This window comes from Hylobates moloch, unplaced genomic scaffold (assembly GCF_009828535.3).
Source record: "Hylobates moloch isolate HMO894 unplaced genomic scaffold, HMol_V3 SCAFFOLD_18, whole genome shotgun sequence".
Taxonomy (NCBI): domain Eukaryota; kingdom Metazoa; phylum Chordata; class Mammalia; order Primates; family Hylobatidae; genus Hylobates; species Hylobates moloch.
Genome location: NW_026652293.1, coordinates 38773537 through 38796605, shown reverse-complemented (window position 1 = coordinate 38796605; position 23069 = coordinate 38773537). Strand labels below are relative to the sequence as shown.

The following is a 23069-nucleotide window of genomic DNA, read 5'->3' as shown; positions in this document are numbered from 1 at the left end:
TTTCCTTAAAACTTTCTTCTTCTATAATTTCTGTAACTGTACACTCTATGATCTCATAATCCATTCTCTCTTCTCCATCCCATTGCCACCTACGTTTTAACAGGAACTCATCATTTTTTGTATGAAATTCTGCAAGACTCCTAATTTGTTTCCCTGCCTGTAGGTTTTCCCACTTTTAACTCATCTCTACATAGCACAGCCATCTTTTTCTAGTCAAACTTGGTCATGTTACTTCTCTAATTAAGACCAGATCCTTCAAAGGCTATTTATTCCCTACAGAAAAAGTCCCAATTTCCTAAAGTGTGGAAGACCCAACTTCATCTCCCGCTCTCCATATTACCTCTAATCAATCTTCCAATTTATAACTAATTACTTACAATTCCTCCCCCAAATTCATTCTGAGTTGATTATGTCTGTGTACTATGTACATGCTGTTTCATGCTGTTTAATCTCCTTGGAATAATATTTACCTGTCAGACTCCTATTCATCTTTAAATACTCAACCCAGGAATTATTTCTACTTATAAATCTCCCCTAAAAAAACTCAAATAATTGAATACTCCTCTCCTTTGTGCCACTAGTCAAACATAAAAATTCTATCTGGTTAGCTGAAATTTCTTTCAAGTTCAACTTCCCTGCAGGATTTGGGTGAAAGCTGTTGGTAAAAAAATAAGGAGTAAACCTTGAAAAATGATGGGAATGAAGAACACCTTTCCTTCCAGAATTATAGAAAATAAAAAGAGAATACAGAGATTATGCAAATGAAGGAAAGAAGAGCTACATTAAGTGGAGGAGAGCAGATGAATGAAAATGTAGAGTAGGTAGATTATACATCCTGTAAAATACAACATGATTTACCCATTTGCCTGTTTTCTTAACTAGTCTGTGAGATGTTAAAGTCAGGAACCATGCCCTGAACAGTGCCTATCAGTGTCAGGTACACAGTAAGTGCTTAATAAATATTTGGTAAATAAATAAATAAATTTGTTTCCATAATTTGAGTATATGCCTATAGAACACATTTTATAAAAACAAAATAAAAGTTATCATTTTCTGGCATTATAAACAAGTAAATAACATCTTCCACCCCAAATCAAATACAGTCCTTATATATAGCAAATAGAAATCATGTTTCTTTTTAAAAAAAAAAACAAAATTTAGCAATGTCAAGTTATAAATTTCACGTCTCATCCCCAAACAAAAGTAAATTACCTATTTGGCCAGCAATGACAGGAGGTCTAATAACTAAAAGTATCAGTTTATCTAGCAGAAGATGAAGAAATCGGACCACTGGTTCCAACTGGGATGAATTCAGTGCTGAAATACTGCTCTTCAATTCATTTTCTAAGTTATTTTCCATGATTCGCATGTCCCCAATTCGGACTGGGAACATGTGTTCATCCAGAGCATTGACCAGAGCAAAAAATTTGTCAAGATAAGGATCCTAAAACAAAGAATAAACAAAAGCACTAAGCACTTATAACTTTATAAATTTCCCAGTTCTAAAGGACCACGGACCACAAACGTGTCATATTACTTGACAACACTAAAAAGTTCATGTAGGTATACAAACATTGTTTCCAATTAAACAAATCTGTTTTCATTTATCATTATAAAATGATCACTTCAAATACTATTAGTTACTTAAGAAAACTACTGATACTAATTAAGATTTTTTTTTTTTTTTTTAGTTTTAGTTTGCTTTACTAGTTTGAAGTTCAATTATTGTGGCAGGCATATTAGTAACCTACTTTTGTCCATTATTAATTTGTTGTCTTCAGCTCCAAAGCCTTTGCATATAAGGCGAACTCATTGCCATATCTTATAATACTGGAGTCATTCTTTTACTGGAGATTACCTGTGTAGTTCTAAATAAAATCTATATATTACCAACTTTCTTCCTAAAGACAGCATAGAGGTGCTGTATCTTCTTATTTTCCCCTACCTCACTGTGCAGAAAAGAATTAACATAGTGGGCTTAAGACAGCTATCCTTTGAAAGTCCTGTTTACAAGTTTGACCTTGGGGTAATCAGTGGGAACTTGGATTTCAGGGGAGTTCCCATTGACAGAGATGGCTCACTGTGCCTAAAACAATATGGTATAAGCTGAACACCTACTTTCCTTCTGGGAATCTGGAATTTTGGTACATGTTAGGCAAAGGGTGCCTATGTGACAAGCTCCTAGTAAAAACCCTGGGAATTGAGTCTGTACTGAACTTCTGTGGCAGACAACATTTCACATATGTTGTTTCAACTTGCCCCATGTGATTCCACTGGGAGAGGATTTTTGGAAGCTTATTTCTTGTTTCCTCTGGACTTCATCCCATGAGCCTTTTCCCTTTGCGAATTCTACTTTCCATTCTTTCACTAAAATAAATCATAGCTCTGAGTATGACTACATGCTGAGTCCTGTAAGTCCTCCTAGCAAATCACTGAACCTGACATGGCTTTGGGAAGTCCCTCCACACCACCCTTTCCATGTATAGGTTAGTGAAGTCCTGAATTTCATTTTAAATACTTGCTTCTTCTCCCTCTACATATTCTCCATGGAAAATCACATTTACCAATATAGTTTCAGCTATCACATTTATTCTGTTACCTCCAAACCCAAACTTCAAACTAATTACAACCACCCACAGGACATCTCCATCTGAAGTACACAGGCACTTGAAACTCAACAGGTTCAAAAATAAACTCACAGGCACCATAACTGCTTCCCCTTAGCAAGGCCCCAAAAATACTTCTCTCATGTTCTCTATTTAGGGTAGAAATTACCATCCACCTGGACTCTGTGGCATTTAAGGTCCTTCACAACCTATTACCAGCCTTCTATCCTTATGTATCATGATTTCCTATGCACTTTAAACTATTTTCACACCAGGTTACCTGATGGTCCTTACTACTGTAACTCTGTACTTGCTACTCATCATGTGAGTTGTCCACTCTCCCTTTCTCTGAGTAGTAAATGGCTACTTATAAATGCAACATCTCAGTCCCTAGCAGAACAGATAACTCTTCCCTCTGTACTTCAAAGAATTTAGTTAATATATGTAACACTGTACTAATTTTATCATACTTCTTATACTTTCCCATATTACACTGTAAGGTTCTTGAAGGAAAAGCTCTTTCCTCAACAGGTAACATCTCTGATCTCATGGAACTTACCATCTAATGTGGGAAAGAAACAATAAACAAACGTGTACGTATGTGTGTTATATACATACACACAAACAGAAAGAGTGAGAGTCGAGCAACAGAGAAGCTGGGCGTAGGCAGTAATAAGTGCAGAGTAAGATGACATACAGTAATGAGGCTGCTATGTTTTAAAGATTAACCAAGGAAGGCCTCTTTGAGGGGAAGAGAAACTCTAATTCATAAGTCAAATGAATACCAGGAGGAAAAGCATTCCAGGCAGAGAAAGAGGATGTATAAAACCTATTAGAACTTGGTATATTCCAAAAATAAGGAATTTGGAACAAATGATCCCTAAAAACTCTTTCCATTTGAAATACTCAAGTCCATGAGAAATACAGTGAGCTGATGATGGTTTCTCAATTCTAATTATTCTGCCATGTACCAGAAACTTAGAAAAAACAAGTCACTTAACTGTTCAAAATGAAGTCAATGACATTTTGAAACAAAAATGTTTGCTGTTGTTGACATTCAATGACATTTTGTTGATTCTTTTTAAAAAAAATCTTCTAAATATTGTATGTTTTTAACTGACATATATTCTCATAAATCTGACAGCAATGACAGATTTATGACAGGTAACAAAACTGACATCACAAGTATTAGGTAATACGTTCAATTTATTTAAGTGAAATTTGATAATAAAAATTATTAAAACTCACTTGTGTATGGATAGATGAAACAGCAACAACTTCAACATTAAAAACACCTTTGTGATTATCTACCCATTTCATGCCAGGTAGAGGAACCTGTAAGATATTAAATATAATGATCACAGATGCTTAAGTAGATTATGAACTCTGAAAATAAACAAAAATTACAATATCCCAATGAGAAAAATATTGTGAAAATATATTTTTATTCACTGTAAATAAATTAAGAACTTTTATATTTCATTCTTATTTCAAAATCAAGCAATGTTTTCTACAAAAGAACTAAAAGTCTCCAGGAGCAAAAAGCATAAAATAATACACACAAAATTTCTACCTTCCCAGAGATATATCCCCTTATATCATTCTAAACCTTCATCTATGTACATATATTTTTATACACATTTGTATATACTTAACACCAAACATTATTCTGAAACCTGTTTTTCATTTATTGCATTGTGAATCTCTTTTCACGTCAATAAATTCAAATTTACAATATCATTTTAATGGCTATAATATTTCTTTTTAAACATTCCTATTATATTTTAATTGGGTCTTAAAAGATTTGCAAGCAAAAGAAGCCTGTCGGTTTAAGGATTCAAAAACTTTTTTTTTTTTTTGAAATGGAGTCTCGCTCTGTCACCCAGGCCAGAGTGCAGTGGCATGATTTCGGCTCACTGCAATCTCCGCCTCCCAGGTTCAAAGGATTCTCCTGCCTCAGCCTCCCGAGTAGCTGGGACACGCCCAGCTAATTTCTGTATTTTTAGTAGAGACAGAGTTTCACCATGTTGGTCACGCTGGCCTTGAACTCTTGACCTCAGGTGATCTGCTTGCCTTGGCCTCCCAAGGTGCTGCAATTACAAGCGTAAGCCACCACGCCACGCCGAAAACATTTTTTCAGAAGTAAATTGCTAGGAATGTCAAAGTTATTTCATAAAAAATAACTTTTAAAAGTACATAAATTCTCTCTATTCCTCCTGCTAAGTACAGCTAAAAACTCTGAAACCTGACATACAAATGAACATAAAGACTCTGAAAGGTAGAGAGAAAAATGATGACAGGCTAGAGATCTCAGGATGCAAGAAACGACAAGGCAGCATTTTCTGGGTTTTACTTTTGCCTCACATGTCCTGGACTGAGAGCTAGAGAGGATGGCAACCCAGAAACACCAAAAGAAGTGGAGAAACAAAGCCCCAAGAAAAGCCTACTCTCTCTGGCCAAAGACAATAATATTCCAGCTAGCTATAAGGGAACAAATCTTGGTCCCACTCTCGCCTCCCTACACTGAATGGAGAGCCTAGGCAGCCACCCTTAGCAGCCTGAAATGAGGTACCCCTTTCCCCAACTCACACCACACACATTGGGGTGCTATCAAAAAAGACAGAGTTGAGAATCTGCCCCTTGCCTGGTGATAACAAGCCCCCAACCAACGGAGGTGACAGTGGAGGCCATGTGGAGCAGTAACAAGGTGCCCCCCTCCCTCACAACCAGGAAGGGGTCAGCAAAGGCCTCGTGGGGAGCCTGAAATTCCACCTTCACCCAGTAATGAGCCCCCTCACTGGATCCACCCTAGAAAGTAAAAGGAGGCAGAGTGGGTAATGTGGACCTTCACCTCTACCTGACAGCAGCACCGCTGGCCCCCACTGCTAAAACAGAATATTTCAGTAAGATCTAGAGTTGCACGGTAACTATAATGTCCTGGATGTAATTTAAAATTATTCATCATATCAATACTAGGAAACTCTCAACTGAAATGAGAAAAGACAATCATCAGACACCAATACTAAGATGACATAGATGCTAGATAGACTCGACAAGGATTTTAAAGCAGGTATCATTAAAAATGTTTCAACAAGCAATTATGAATATCTTTTAAACAAATGAAAAAAGATTCACCAAAACAAAAAAATATATAGAAAAATACAAGAGATTTCTTTCCTATGGTTTTATCTTTTTTTATCATGTACAGAAAATAAAACCAAATAAATTCAAATCCCCATTACCAAATTTCAACACTAATTAGATAAGAAATTCAACATCTATGACAGGATCAAATTCACACACAACAATGTTAACCCTGAATGTAAACGGGCTAAATGCCTCAATTAAAAGATACAGACTGGCAAACTGGATAAAGAGTCAAGACCCATCGGTGTGCTGTATTCAGGAGACCCACCTCATGGCCAAAGGCACACATAGGCTCAAAATAAAGGGATGGAGGAATATTTACCAAGCAAAAGGAAAGCAAAAAAAAAAGCAGGGGTTGTAATCCTTGTCTCTGATAAAACAGACTTTAAACCAACAAAGATCAACAGAGACAAAGAAGGGCATTACATAATGGTAAAGGGATCAATGTAATAACAAGAGCTAACTACCCTAAATATATATGCACCCGATAGAAGAGCACCCAGATTCATAAAGCAAGTTATTAGAGACCTACAAAGACAATTAGACTCCCACACAATAACAGTGGGAGACTTTAACACCCCACTGTCAATATTAGATCAACGAGACAGAAAATTAACAAGGATATTCAGGACTTGAACTCAGCTCTGGACCAAGCGGACCTAATAGACATCTACAGAACTCTCCACAACAAATCAAGAGAATATACATTCTTCTCAGCACCTCATCACACCTATTCTAAAATTGACCACATAATTCGAAGTAAAACACTCCTCAGCAAAGGCAAAAGAAAGGAAATCATAACAGTCTCTCAGACCACAGTGCAATCAAATTAGAACTCAGGATTAAGAAACTCACCCAACTACATGGAAACTGAACAACTTGCTCCTGAATGACTACTGAGTAAATAATGAAAGGAAGGCAGAAATAGATGTTCCTTGAAACCAATGAGAGCAAAGACACACTTTACCAGAATCTCTGGGACACATTTAAAGCAGTGTGGAGAGGGAAATTTATAGCACTAAATGACCACATGAGAAAGCAGGAAAGATCTAAAATTGACACCCTAACATCACAATTAAAAGAACTAGAGAAGCAAGAGCAAATAAAGTCAAAAGCTAGCAGAAGACAAGAAATAACTAAGATCAGAGCAGAACTGAAGGAGATAGAGTCATGAAAAACCCTTCAAAAAGTCAATGAATCCAGGAGCTGGTTTTTTGAAAAGATCAACAAAATAGACAGACCACTAGCCAGACTAATAAAGAACAAAAGAGAGATGAATCAAATAGACGCAATAAAAAATGATAAATGGGATATCACCACTGATCCAACAGAAATACAAAATGCCATCAGAGAATACTATAAACACCCCTATGCAAATAAACTAGAAATCTAGAATAAATTAATAAATTCCTGGATACATACACCCTCCCAAGTCTAAACCAGGAAGAAGTCGAATCCCTGAACAGACCAATATTCAAGTTCTGAAACTGAGGCAGTAATTAATAGCCTACCAACAAAAAAAGTCCAGGACCAGATGGATTCATAGCTGAATTCTACCAGAGGTACAAAGAAGAGCTGGTATCATTCCTTCTGAAACTATTCCAAACAACAGAAAAAGAGGGAATCCTCCCTAACTCACTTTATGAGGCCAGCATCATCCTGATACCAAAACCTGGCAGAGACACACAAAAAAAGAAAATTTTCTTTTCAAAAGAAAAGAAAATATCCCTGATCAACATCGATGTGAAAATCCTCAATAAAATACTGGCAAACCGAATCCAGCAGCACATCAAAAAGCTTATCCACCACGATCAAGTCAGCTTCATCCCTGGGATGCAAGGTTGGTTCAACATATGCAAATAAATAAACGTAATCCATCACATAAACAGAACCAATGACAAAAACCACATGATTATCTCAATAGATGCAGAAAAGGCCTTTGACAAAATTCAACACCCCTTCGTGCTAAAAACTCTCAATAAACTAGGTATTGATGGAACATATCTCAAAATAATAAGAGCTATTTAAGACAAACCCACAGCCAATACCATACTGAATAGGCGAAAACTGGAAGCATTCCCTTTGAAAACTGGCACAAGACAAGGATGCCCTCTCTCACCACTCCCATTGGAAGTTCTGGCTAGGGCAATCAGGCAAGAGAAAGAAATAAAGGTATTCAAATAGGAAAAGAGGAAGTCAAATTGTCTCTGCAGATGACATGATTGTATATTTAGAAAACCCCACTGTCTCAGCCCAAAATCTTCTTAAGCTGATAAGCAACTTCAGCAAAGTCTCAGGATACAAAATCAATGTGCAAAAATCACAAGCATTCCTATACACCAATAACAGGCAGAGAGCCAAATAATGAGCGAACTCCCATTCACAATTGCTACAAAGAGAATAAAATACCCAGGAATACAATTTACAAGGGGTATGAAGGACCTCTTCAAAGAGAACTACAAATTACTGCTCAGGGAAATAAGAAAGGACACAAATAAATGGAAAAACATTCCATGCTCATGGATAGGAAGAATCCATATCAGGAAAAAGGCCATACTGTCCAAAGTAATTTATAGATTCAATGCCACCCCCATCAAGCTACCATTGACTTTCTTCAGAGAATTGGAAAAACTAAACTTCATATGGAACCAAAAAAGAGCCTGCAGGGCCAAGACAATCATAAGCAAAAAGAACAAAGCTGGAGGCATCACACTACCTGACTTCAAACTATACTACGAGGCTACACTAACCAAAACAGCATGGTACCGGTACCAAAACAGATATATAGACCAAGGGAACAGAACAGAGGTCTCAGAAATAACACCACACATCTACAACCATATGATCTTTGACAAACCTGACAAAAACAAGAAATGGGGAAAGGATTCCCTATTTAATAAATGGTGCTGGGAAAACTGGCTAGTTATAAGCAGAAAACTGAAACTGGACCCCTTCTTACACCTTAAACAAAAATTAACTCAGGATGGATTAAAAACTTAAACATAAGACCTAACACCATAAAAATCCTAGAAGAAAACTCAGGCAATACCATTCAGGACATAGGCATGGGCAAACACTTCATGACTAAAACAGCAAAAGCAATGGCAACAAAAGCCAAAATTGACAAATGGGATCTAATTAAACTAAAGAGCTTCTGGACAGCAAAAGAAACTATCATCAGAGTGAACAGGCAACCTACAAAATGTGAGAAAATTTTTGCAATCTATCTGACAAAGGGCTAATAACCAAAACTACAAAGAACTTAAACAAATTTACAAGAAAAAAATAAACAATCCCATCAAAAAGTGGACAAAGGATATGAACAATCACTTCTCAAAAGAAGACATTTATGCAGCCAACAAACATATGAAAAAAGCCCATCATCACTGATCAATAGAGAAATGCAAATCAAAACCACAATGAGATACCATCTCGCACCAGTTAGAATGGCAATCATTAAAAAGTCAGAAAGCAACAGATGCTGGAGAGGATGTGGAGAAATAGGAACGCTTTTACACTGTTGGTGGGAGTGTAAATTAGTTCAACCATTGTGGAAGGCAGTGTGGCGATTCCTCAAGGATCTAGAACTAGAAATACCATTTGACCCTGCAATCCCATTACTGGGTATATACCCAAAGAATTATAAATTATTCTACTATAAAGACACATGCACACATATGTTTATTGCAGCACTATTCACAATAGCAAAGACTTGGAACCAACCCAAATGCCCATCAATGATAGATAGAATGGAGAAAGAAAATGTGGCACATATACACCATGCAATACTATGCAGCCATAAAAAAGGATGAGTTCATGTCCTTTGCAGGGACATGGATGAAGCTGGAAACCATCATACTCAGCAAACTAACTCAAGAACAGAAAACGAAATACCACATGTTCTCACTCAGAAGTGGGAGCTGAACAATGAGAACACATGGACACAGGGAGGGGAACATCACACACTGGGGCCTGTCGGGGGGTGGGGGGCTAGGGGAGGGACAGCACTAGGAGAAATACCTAACGTAGGTGACAGGTTTATGGGTGCAACAAACCTCCATGGCACGTGTATACATATGTAACAAAACTGCACGTTCTGCACATGTACCCCAGAACTTAAAAAGTATCATAAAAATAAATAAAAAGAAATTCAACATCTCTGAGGCAAAAAATAAAGATTTTTTTTTTTTTTGAGACGGAGTCTCGCTCTGTCGCCCAGGCTGGAGTGCAGTGGCGCGATCTCGGCTCACTGCAATCTCCGCCTCCCAGGTTCACGCCATTCTCCTGCCTCAGCCTCTCCAAGTAGCTGAGACTACAGGCGCCCACCACCATGCCCGGCTAATTTTTTGTATTTTTAGTAGAGACGGGGTTTCACCGTGGTCTCGATCTCCTGACCTTGTGATCCGCCCGCCTCGGCCTCCCAAAGTGCTGGGATTACAAGCGTGAGCCACAGCGCCCGGCCAAAAAATAAAGATTTTAAAACATTAAAAAAAAAAAAAAAAAAAAGCCAGCAGAGTAAGTTGAAACCTATCAAAGCAATAAACACTATTAGCTCTTTCAATCTAAAACACTTGTTTTCAGCTTTTTAAAATTTCTTTAAAAATAACAGTTCTTTTCAGCTCTAAAACAAGTGGACCTGACAGATATCTACAGAACTCTCCATCCCAAAACAACAGAATAACAATCTTCTCAGTGTCACATTGCATTTAGTCTAAAACTGATCACATAATCGGAAGTAAAACACTCTTCAGCAAATGCAAAATAACTGAAAGAATAACAAACAGTCTCTCAGACCACAGAGAAATTAAATTAGAACTCAAGATTAAGAAACTCACTCAAAACCACACAACTACACAGAAATTGAACAACTTGCTCCTGAATGACTGTTGGGTAAATAATGAAATTAGGGCAGAAATCAAGAAGTTCTTTGAAACTAATGAGAACAAAAAGACAATGTACCAGAATCTCTGGGATGCAGTTAAAGCAGTGTTAACAGGGAAATTTATAGGACTAAATGCCCACATTAAAAAGCCAGAAAGATCTTTTTTTTTTTGAGACAGAGTCTTGCTGTCGCCTAGGCTGGAGTGCAGTGGCACGATCTCGGCTCACTGCAACCTCTGCCTCCCAGGTTCAAGTGATTCTCCTGCCTCAGCCTCCTGAGTAGCTGGCATTACAGGCACGTGCCACCATGCCAGGCTAATTTTTGTATTTATTTTTTTTTTTTTAGTAAAGATGAGATTTCACCATGTTGGCCAGGCTGGTCTCGAACTCCTGACCTCAAGTAATTCCCCTGCCACAACATCCCAAAGTGCTTGGATTGCAGGCATGAGCCACCATGCCCTGACTAAAAAAAAAAAAAAAAAGCTAGGAAGATCTCAAATTGAAATCCTAACATCATAACTAAAAGAACTAGAGAACCAACAACAACAACAAAAAACCCAAAGCTAGCAGAAGACAAGAAATAACCAGATCAGAGCAGAAGTGAAAGAGACAGAGACACAAAAAACCCTTCAAAAAATTAACAGATCCAGAAGGTGTTTTTTTTTTTTTAAAACTTAATAAAAAGACTACTAGCTAGATTAATAAAGAAGGAAAAAGAGAAGAATCAAATCGACACAATAAAAAATGATAAAGGGGATATCACCACTGACCCCACAGAAATACAAACGACCATCAGAGAATATACTACAAACAACCTCTCTGCAAGTAAGTTAGAAAATCTAGAAGAAAGAGATAAATTCCTGGACATATACATCCTCCCAAGACTGAACCAGGAAGTTGAATCCCTGAATAGACCAATAACACGTTCTAAAAATGAGGGAGTAATAAATAGCCTACCAACCAAAAAAGCCCAGGATCAGATGGATTTACAGCTGAATTCTACCAGAGATACAAAGAGAGCTGGCACCATTTCCTCTAAAACTATTCCAAACAACTGCAAAGGACTCCTCCCTAACTCATTTTATGAGGTCAGCATCATCCTGATACCAAAATCCTGATACCAAACCCTGGCAAAGACAGAACAACAAAAAAGAAGGCTTCAGGCCAATATCCCTAATGAGCATCGATGCAAAAATCCTCAATAAAATACTGGCAAACCAAATCTGGCAGCACATCAAAAAGCTTATCCACCATGATCAAGTAGGCTTCAACCCCGAGACACAAGGCTGGTTCAACACACGCAAATCAATAAACGTAATCCATCCCATAAACAGAACTAAAGACAAAAACCACATTATTACCTCAATAGGTACAGAAAAGGCCTTTGATAAAATTCAATATCACTTCATGTAAAAACTCTCAATAAACTAGGTATTGAAGGAACATACCTCAAAATAGTAAGAGCCATTTATGACAAACCCACAGCCAATAACATACTGAATGGGCAAAAGTTGAAAGCATTCCCCTTGAAGACTGGCACAAAACAAGGATGCCCTCTCTCACCACTCTCCCCACTACTCCTTTTTTTTTTTTGAGACAGAGTCTCACTCTGTCACTCAGGCTGGAGTGCAGTGGTACGACCTCAGCTCACTGCAACCTCCACCTCCTGGGTTCAAGCGATTCTTCCACCTCAGCCTCCCTAGTAGCTGGGATTACAGGCACATGCCACCACATCTGGCTAATTTTTGTATTTTTAGTAGAGACGGGGTTTCACTATGTTGGCCAGGCTGGTCTTGAACTTCTGACCTCAAGTGATCTGCCTGCCTTGGCCTCCTAAAGTGCTGGGATTATAGGCATGGGCCACTGCGCCCAGCCACCACTCCTATTCAACATAGTATTAGAAGTTTTGGCCAGGGCAATCAGACAAGAGAAAAAATAAAGGTATTTAAATAGGATGAGAGGAAGTCAAATTGTCTTGGTTTGCAGATGACATGATCCTATATCTAGAAAAACCCCACTGTCTCAGCCCAAAAGCTTCTTAAGCTGATAAGCAACTTTAGCAAAGTCTCGGGATACAAAATCAATGTGCAAAAATCACAAGCATTCTTATACACAAACAACAGACAAGAAGAGAGTCAAATAATGAATGAACTCCCATTTATAATTGCTACAAAGAGAATGAAATACCTGGGAATACAGCTAACAAGAAAAGTGAAGGACCTCTTCAAGGAGAACTACAAACCACTGCTCAAGGAAATCAGAGAGGACACAAACAAATGGAAAAACAGTCCATGCTCATGGATAGGAAGAATTAATATTGTGAAAATGGCCATACTGCCCAAAGTAATTTATACATTCAATGCTATTCCCATATAACTACGGTAGACATTCTTCACAGAATTATTTTAAAAAACTATTTAAAAATTCATATGGAACCAAAAAAGGGCCCATATAGCCAAGACAATTGTAAACAAAAAGAACAAACCTGGAGGCATCATGCTACCCAACTTCAAACTATACTAAAAGGGTACAATAACCAAAACAGCATGGTGCTAGTACAAAAACAGACACATAGACCAATGGAACAGAATAGAGAACTCAGAAATAAGACCAAACACCTAAACAACCATCTGATCTTCAACAAACCTGACAAAAACAAGCAATGGGTGAAGGATTCCCTATTTAATAAATGGTGCTGCGAGAACTGGCTAGCCATATGCAGAAAACTGAGACTAGACCCCTTCCTCACACTTTATACAAAAATTAACTCAAGATGATTAAAGACTTAAATGTAAAACCCAAAACTATACAAACCCTAGAAGAAAATCTAGGCAATACCATTCAGGACATAGGCACAAGCAAAGATTTCATGACAAAAACATCAAAAGCAATTGCAACAAAAGCAAAAATTGACAAATGGGATCTAAATAAACTAAAGAGCTTCTGCACTGCAAAAGAAACTATCATCAGAGTGAACAGACAACCTACAGGATGGGAGAAAAATTTTGCAACCTAGCCATCTGACAAAGGTGTGATATCCAGAGTCTACAAGGAACTTAAACAAATTTCCAAGAAAAAAACAATCCCATTAAACAGTGGGCAAAGGACATGATCAGAAACTTCTCAAAAGAAGACATTAATGTGGCCAACAAACGTATGAAAAAAAGCTCAGTATCACTGATCGTCAGATAAATGCAAATCAAAACCACAATGAGATACCATCTCACACCAGTCAGAATGGCGATTATTAAAAAGTCAAGAAACAACAGATGCTGGTGAAGCTGTAGAGAGATAGGAACACTTTTACACTGTTGGTGGGAGGGTAAATTAGTTCAATAATTGTGGAAGACATTGTGGAGATTTCTCAAAGACCTAGAACCAGAAATAACCATTTGAAACAGCAATCTCATTACTGGGTATATACCCAAAGGAATAGAAATCATTCTATTATAAAGACACATGCACGTACATGTTCATTGCAGTACTATTCACAATAGCAAAGACATGGAATAAACCCAAATGCCCATCAATGATAGATTGGATAGAGAAAATATGGTACATATACACCATGGAATACTATGCAGTAATAAAAACGAATGAGATCATGTTCTCTGCAGGAACATGGATGGAGCTGGAAGCCATCATCCTCAACAAACTAATGCAGGAACAGAAAACCAAACACTGGATGTTCTCACTCATAAGTGGGAGCTGAACCATAAGAACACATGGACACAGGGAAGGAAACAATAGACACTGGGGCCTGCCGTTGTGGGGAGCGTGGGGAAGGGAGAGCACCAGGAAAAATAGCTAATGCATGCTGGGCTTAATACTTAGGTGATGGGTTGATAGGTGCAGCAAACCACCATGGCACATGTTTACCTATGTAACAAACCTGCACATCCTGCACATGTACTCCAGAACTTAAAAATAAATAAAAAATAACAGTTCTCAAAGTTTGGTCTGAGAATCAGCAGCACAAACATCATCTGGAAACTGTTAGACATGTAAATACTCAAGCCCCAACCTAGATCGACTGTCACAAAAACTCGGGAAATAAGGTTCAACAATCAGTGTTACAACAAACCCTCTAGGTAATTTCGATTCAAGCTAAAGTGAAAAATGTTATCTTAAAATATTCTAATAAGCAATGGCAATAGCAATGGTGTAATAGTAGCAAACACTTCCGTAGCACTTTCCAAGTGCCTGGCACTATTCCAAATGCTCTCCATGTTATTATATCATTCAATCATCAATACAACCAATTACTGTAAGTATTAATTATTCTCATTTTACATATGAAAAAACTGAGGCACAGAAAGTGTCTTAGTCTCCTCAGGCTGCCATAACAAAGTACCAGAAACAGGTGACTTAAACAGCAGATATTTATTTTCTCACAGTTCTGGAGACTGACAGTCTAAGACCAAGGTGCCAACATGGTCAGTTTCTGGTGAGGGTTCTCACCCTGGGTTGCAGATGGCCACCTTCTTGCTTGTATACCCACACTGGGGGAGAGGGGATGTCAAGCTCTCTGGTCTCTTCTTACAAGGGCACTAATCCAATTACAAAGGCCCCACCCTTATAACCTTGTCTAAACCCAATTCCCTTCCAAAGACTCCATCTCAAAATGCCATCACATTGAGGGTTAGGCTTCAATATATGATTTTTTGGGGGGAAAACAATCTGTTCCATAGCAGAGAGATTAAGAAACTTGCCCAGGGTCACACAATTAAGTGTTGGAGCCAGGATTAAAGCCTTAGAAGATTATGCTATATTGCCGTTCAAAAGCATATAGATTTTTAAAAAAATAACAAAAATCCTTTCATAATCGCACACCTCTTCTGAGAGCTAACTTTGCTAAATTTGGTATATAAAGATTTAAATTATTCCTACACAATTACCTACATACAGAGTTGGATTGTGGCTATGTTGTTGAGTAAATAAAACAGAATTAAAAAGAAACAGAGTGTGTATCAGCAGCATGGAGGAGGGAAAGGTTGCAAATTCATGCAGTGAAGAAAGACTTCTTTGAGGAGATGCTGCTGTGTCTACAATTTTAATAAAGAAAAAGACTCAGCTATATCAAGATCAAGAAAAGAAAAGAGAAAATTCAAAGGGCTGGAGGCAGAAAAAAGCTTGGAAGAAGCTGTCAGTGCAGAGAGAAAGGGATGTAGTAGCGATTGTAGATGATGATGTTGGAGAAGTGGAAAAGACCAAATCATTCAGAGATTTGTAGGTCACGGGAAAAAAATACTTGGATTATGTCTACATGCAAGAAAAAGCCAGGGAAATGTTTTATTTGATCATAAGCAATAGAATTAAACCACCTAATTTTAATTTTAAAATTGCTTTATTTTGAGAATGGATTTCAAAGAGGTAAGAACTGAATAATATTATAAAGCAGAGAAAGTGAATAAAATAGGAACTACATATACCAGAAACACTAAATCTTTGTAAAACAATGCAATAAGCTTTTTGTTAAATTCATAAAATAAATAATGTCATATTTTGGCATATAAATACTTCATTTTAAAAGTAGTTTTAAAAGGTTTGTTTTCAGGACACTGTGAATATACTTAAGGCTACAGAAATGTACACTTAAAATTAAACTGATAAACTTTATGTTCTATATATTTTTACCATAATATTTTTATTTATTTATTTATTTTGAAGAGACAGGTTCTTGTTCAGTCACCCAGGCTGGAGTGCAGTGGTGCAATCACGGCTCACTGTAAACTCGAACTCCTGCTCCCACCTCAGCCTTCCAAAGCACTGGGATTACAGGTATGAGTCACCACGCCAAGCATTTTTACCATAATTTTTAAAAATCCTAATTTTATACAGTTACAAGGAAGAACAGTATGGAAAAGGGGAGGAATCAGGAAGTACCTTGGCTGTAAGGAACTGCATTTTAAAGTTATTCTGATATTAGACAATGCCACTGGCCACCCAGAACCCCATGAGTTCAACATAGAAGGCATCAGAGTCTTCTACCTGCCCCCAAATGCCATGTTTCTAATTCAGCCTCTAGATTGGGAGTCATAAGGATCTTTAAGATTCATCACACATGGTACTCTACAGAAGGGAGTGTGAATGCTATGAAGAGAACCCCAATAAGTAGAACATCATTAAAGTTTGGAAAGATTATACCACCGAAAATGCTATCATTGTTCTAACAAAAGCCATCAAGCCTGAAACAATAAATTCCTGCTGCAGAAAACTGTGTCCAGAGGTTGTCATGACTTCACAGACTTTATGACAGAACCAGTCAAGAAAATCATGAAATAAATTGTGGATATGGCAAAAAGGAAAAAAAAGAAGTGAGGGATACAGATTTCCAAGGAGAAATTCACGAGCTCATAGACACCAGACTGGAGGAATTAATAGAAGAAGACTTGATGGAGATGAGTGCTTTTAAACCAGGGCCAGACACTGAGGCAGAAAACAGAAGAAACAGTGTCAGAAAACAAACTGACATTATACAACATGGCAGAAGGGTTATTCAAGACTGCTTTTCACTTCTTTTAAAACATGGACCCATCTGTGCTAAGGGCACTGAAACTAAAACAAACGATGGAATAAAGATTGGCATCACATAGAAATATTTTTTTCTTTTTTTTATATTGAGACAGAGTCTCACTCTGTCGCCCAGGCTGGAGTGCAGTGGCACAATCTCGGCTCACTGTCAACCTCCGCCTCCCGGGTTCAAGCAATTCTCGTGCCTTAGCCTCACAAGTAGCTGGGATTACAGGTGCCCGCCACCACACCTGGCTAATTTTTTGTATTTTTAGTAGAGAAGGAGTTTTGCCATGTTAGCCCTGATGTTCTTGAACTCCTGACCTCAGGTGATCTGCCCACTTCGGACCCCCAAAGTGCTGGGATTACAGGCATGAGCCACCACACTTGGCCAGAAACACTTTCTTAAAAGAGATGGGGTCTTGCTATGTTTCCCAGGCTGGAGAGCACTGGCTATTCAAAGGCACAACCACAGCAAAGTGCAGCCTCGAACTCCTGAACTCGAGTGATCCTCTCAAGAAGCTGGGATTATAGGTGTGCCACTGCATCCTGCTCTGGAAACATTTTTAGAGGAATGAAAAAGCAAAAATGTCAGACAGAAATTATGACGTATTTCTGTAAAGTTACACCAAGTGTGCCTGCTTCCCCTTCCACCTCTTCTGCCTCTGCTACCTCTAAGATAGCAAGACCAATCCCTACTCTTCCTCCTCCTCCTCAGCCTACCCATCATGAAGACAATGAGGATGAAGGCCTTGATGATGATCCACTTCTACTTAGTGATAGTAAATATATTTTCTGTGCCTTATGATTTTCTTAAGAACATTTTTTTCTCTATATCACTTTAAGAATATGGTGTATAATACATTTAACATACAAAATACATGCTAATTAACTGTTTATGTTACTGGTAAGGCTTTCAGTCAACAGTAAGCTATTATATTAGTAGTTAAGTTTTTAGGGAGTCAAAAGTTATATGTGAATTTTCAAGTGCATGCTAGGGAAGAGGGATGTCACCCCTTACTGCCATGTTGTTTAAGGGTCAACTGTTTACAAAAGTTTTGGCTCTTAATCAGGTGGCTTATTTCACATATCAAGCAGCTATATGTCTATAGTCAAATCCAAATTATCACCATATTCTTGATCTGTGCGCATATATAGTATGGTAGCTAGAAGAAAATCATGAGTCTCCCTTTAGAAAGCTGAACTTGCACTGTAATTAAGTAAAAACAAATCCTTAACTTCAATAAAAATACATTTTCTTTTAAAACATCTCCTTTGAAACATAATGCTCTCTGACAAATGGCCACCTTTCTGTATAACAAAGTCACACGAAAAAGTCATCACTGAAAAGATGTGTCCCTGGAAAAATGAATGAAAGATTGGGAGGAGGGAGAGTCATATTTCTTACTCTACTGTCTTTATTCATTAATCTAATAAATATATATTGAGTGTCTATGATGTGCCAAGTACTGTTCTAAATACTGGTAGACAGCAATGAGCAAGAGACAAAGTTCCTACCCTCATAGTGTTTATACTCTATAGAGAATAAACAAAAAACATTTTAAACATAAAGTCAATGATAAATGACATGAGGAAAAATAAAGAGATAAAGTGGGAGAGGCTGCTATTTAGAATAATCATAGATGACTTCCTTGGTGAGGTGATATTTGAGTAGAGGTCCGAGTAAAATGAAGAACCAGGCTTTGTAATAGAGCACTGCCAGCAGAAGGAAGAGCAAAGGGCCTGAAATGGAAATGCACTTTTCATGTGTGAGGAATAGCAGAGGCTCTGTGCTATGTGGCTATCAAAAGTGAGTGACAGAGAACAGTGAGAAATAAGATAAGAGCAATAGCCTTGAATTGTTTTTAAAAAATAAAAATACATACAAATTTATTTGTGAATACATTTTGAACTGTATTCTGAAAACAAATGCCACCAGGAAAATATTCACAAAACATATTTTAGAGTAACATTTACCAGCAGTTATATTCAAAATCATTAAGAGACACTGACAACCATTGTGTTTCTCTCAAGAGGAACTCTGGTTTATGAACGGTGGCTATTGATTCTTGATTGAGATTTGTCCAATATTTGTTTTACAAGTCTTTCAAAACACATATGTAATCATCAAAGTTGCCAATATCTCTTGTATTACAGGTTCACAGCTACTTTGTTTTCATTCACATGATCTTCAATTACAAAAAGATTCTAAAAAATTAATTTAAATCTGTTTTTCTTCCTCCAGTCTTTTAGCGAAATGTTGTCTACTAAAAAAAAAAGAAATATTCATTTATTTAAAGAAGTTTCTCAAGTTACAGTATGAAAATTCTCCAAAATGATCTTTTGAGTTTACATTCCATGTATTATTTTGGTTTTAAAATGAGGATATTTAAATTTAAAATTAAATTTAAATTTAAATTTAAAAACAGGATAAAAGCTTTTAAGTTTTATGTAAAAGAATTTTAATCACGGGAGAAAATACTTTTCCTTCATTATCTATAAACTTTAAGTAGAAGAAATGGCAAGAGTTTGCTTGGTAAAAACATCTTTATAGTAAAAAACCCATTTCATTCAATCTGGAGAATGTCAACATGGGAGATACTGACCTCAGGAGACAGTACAGAATAAGCCTGTGGTGGTTTTTCCAATGAGACTGGCAAGCAAAACTGGCCAGTCTTCAACCGTCCATTCTGAAGCATTGGTATCCACTTTTAAATGAAAAGAAAACAATTTTATTTTAAATACGTTTGCTATAAAAATAATTACTTAGCATGTTTTAAGAACTTGGTACAAGCCAAATTTGTCTCATATCATCAAACATTAAAGGATTTAATTATATAAGTAATAATAATAATAGGCCTTCATAATCCCTCTAAAGAGAAGTTTCCCTAATGAAATTTCATTAAGGAGGATATCACCAAAACATTATTATTACTAACCATGCAATATTAAAATCTAGAGGCAAAAAGTTGGTCTTAGAAAAAAGCCATGAAGTAAATCTATTTTAAAACTGAGATAATCATTTCAATGTAAATAGTGAAAGAAATAATTCATTAGACAGGAATGTTAGAAACAAAAAGTATGATCATAAATTTATTTTCTTACAGTTAGAGCAAACCTCATGTCACAAACTGCAAGAGACAAAAATAATGAATCAAATGTTGGCTGTTCTCTTTTGGCTGAAAGCATAATTTTTCTGACAGAACTGTGTTATACCATGACGTCCTTCATCTTAGGTTTATCTTTGCAATTCAATCATAGTAATTTTTTTTTTTTTTTTTTGAGACAGGGTCTCACTCTGTCGCCCAGGCCAGAGTGCAGTGGCATGATCTTGGCTCACTGCAACCTCTGCCTCCCAAGCTCAAGCAATCCTCCCATCTCAGCCTCCCTAGCAACTGGGATCACTGGTGCACGACACCAAGACTAGCTAATTTTTGTATTTTTGGTAGAGATGGGGTTATGCCAAGCTGGAAAGCATAATTTTGAAAAATACTCAAGGGTTTTAATTTCTTCTCCAATAGTCTCTTTTACTCATTTTATATTAAAATCATTATCTGCTGAAGAGTCTATGAACCTATTATATTTATACTGCATTGTTGGGTATACACCTGATAATCAGGACCAACACCCAAGTGTTTATACATGTTAGTTAAAAAATCAATTAATTACATTAGCTAATTACATTAATGGGCATTTTCTTGTTATAATGGCTCTTCCTAATCAATGCAACTTCGTAACTGTGGGGAATCAGACAAGGAATAGTCAAATAACAAGAAACAGGCCAGGCGCCATGGCTCACGCCTGTAATCCTAGCACTTTGGGAGGCCAAGGCAGGCAGATCACTTGAAGCCAAGAGTTTGAGACCAACCTGGCAAACATGGTGAAACCCCGTCTCTACTAAAAATACAAAAAAATTAGTTGGACATGGTGGCGGGCACCTGTAATCCCAGCTATTCAGGAGGCTGAGGCAGGAGAACTGCTTGAACCCAGGAAACGGAGGTTGCAGTGAGCCAAGATCGCGCCATTGCACTCCAGCCTGGGAGACAGAGACTCTGTCTCAAAAAAAAAACAAAACAAAAAACAAAACACAAATAACAAGAAATATCAATTATTTCTTAAATATCACCATTATTTTAGCTCTTTGATCTAAATATTCAACCAAAAGGACTTACTGTATATCCAACTGGTGTTTCAAGAGGAGTATTTTGTTTTTGTTGACAACTAACATGATAAAAAGTAAAAAGCAAGTGATGATGGTCAGTTAAAGCAGCAGGAAGCTTAACCTTGATTTCTTCATGAAAATCAGGAGACCTTCATACAAAAAAAAAAAATCAACAGTCAGTAATTTGTTCAAAATAAATAATGTATTTGTATGTTTGAATAATTTTAAAATTTTAAGATTCATGTTTTCATGTTTAATTTTTCCTCTAGTCCAAAATATTTTTCTTTATCCCCAATCTCTAAATAGCTAAATCTTACTTCCATATAAGACAGCTGCCACTGTTTCTGAAATTTCTCATCCCATTTTTCTTAATGGGCTGAGTAATCCTACTATTTAAAAGTTCATTAATAATCACCACCTTGATCCTGAGATCTCCATTAGATTGGAAGCTGCATAAAAGAGGACACTAAGGTAAGGAGTTCTCTATTTATGAGCCAATTCTGATAAACATTACATAAAACATTTTTCCTTCATAGGAGAATGCTTTCATATTAAAACTAATGTTTACCATCCTTTTGTAAAAAAAAAAGTGGGAAAAAAGGCATCTTTAGACAACTAAGTATCAAAATATCACATTGGAGGCCAGGTGTAGTGGCTCACACCTGTAATCCCAGCACTTTGGGAGACTGTGGCGTCAGGATCACTTGGAGTCAGGAGTTTGAGACCAGTCTGCACAACATAGCCAGACTCGTCCCTACAAAAAATTAAAAAAAAAAAAAAAAAAAAAAGTCCTAGCTACTTGGGAGGCCGAGAAGAGAGGATCACTTGAGTCCAGGAGTTCAAGGCTGCAGTGAGCTATGATCCTGCCACTGCACTCCCGCCTAGGTGACAGAGTGAGACCAAAAAAAAAAAAAGATCAAGTTTTGCTCTATAGACTGTCTTATATCAACCATCTCATTGTTGAAGAAATAAAAAAAGCTACCTAAATCCTAAATATGGACTAGAATTGACTGCTAAAACAAAAAAACCAGTAAAATCAGGAAACGCCCACAAACTGCATTTGCCTCAGTTTAGAAGCGCTTCCAGACTCTTAAGAATACATCAAATATCTTGTTTGACCAAACCAATGACACTTTCTTCTCAATATTCACTAAGAATAATCCCAAGAGGGTGCTTTTATAGAAAAGCATGGCTGCTATTCATAACAAAAAGGGATAAAACCTTAGCATCCCAACCTTCCATATTCAGTGAGTATCTCTCAGAATTATATTCAACAAAAATGCAACCAAACCATACTGCTCCAACTATCTTTAAAGCGAGGTCTGTCCCACCAATCAGGTTTTCTTCCTTAGATGTTAATAGGTCAAATATCCTTCCATCTCAAATAAGCCTCAAAAACATTAACAGGTATAGACTTGAACACAGGAATATTAAGTAGAACAAGGCTTTTGATAATAAACAAGAAAGATAGCTAATGCTAGCCATCTGAGAACTTGATGACTTCAGTAAAAAAAAAAATAAGACACTAGGCATCTTATTACTAATCCCACCAATCACCACTGAATTATGAGAAAGTTGAGTTTACCAACAATGTCAGATAGCATAGTCATTTTAATTCCACTAATGCTGAGAACAAAAATAAAGACCTAGCAATAAAATGGGATAATTTTTAGAAATTACTATCTTCTTTATCAATATATTTCCTGGTATTCAGTGTTTTAGTTCACTTCTGTCCTAAAAATCACGTAATGTGAAGACTT

General features: G+C 37.0%; 1 protein-coding gene across 9 annotated transcripts in view; it reads right to left on the bottom strand.

The window, feature by feature from the left end:
- Positions 1-23069, bottom strand: part of DOCK7 (dedicator of cytokinesis 7) — a 235837-nt gene that overhangs the window by 106354 nt on the left and 106414 nt on the right. For all 9 annotated transcript variants that reach the window (XM_032136374.2, XM_032136373.2, XM_058430387.1 and 6 more), the window contains exons 17-20: positions 21320-21458; positions 19754-19855; positions 3855-3941; positions 1213-1444 (exon numbers count right to left, since the gene is read on the bottom strand). In XM_032136374.2, coding sequence (XP_031992265.1) covers positions 1213-1444; positions 3855-3941; positions 19754-19855; positions 21320-21458 — 560 coding nt within the window. The remainder of the gene's footprint in view (positions 1-1212; positions 1445-3854; positions 3942-19753; positions 19856-21319; positions 21459-23069) is intronic.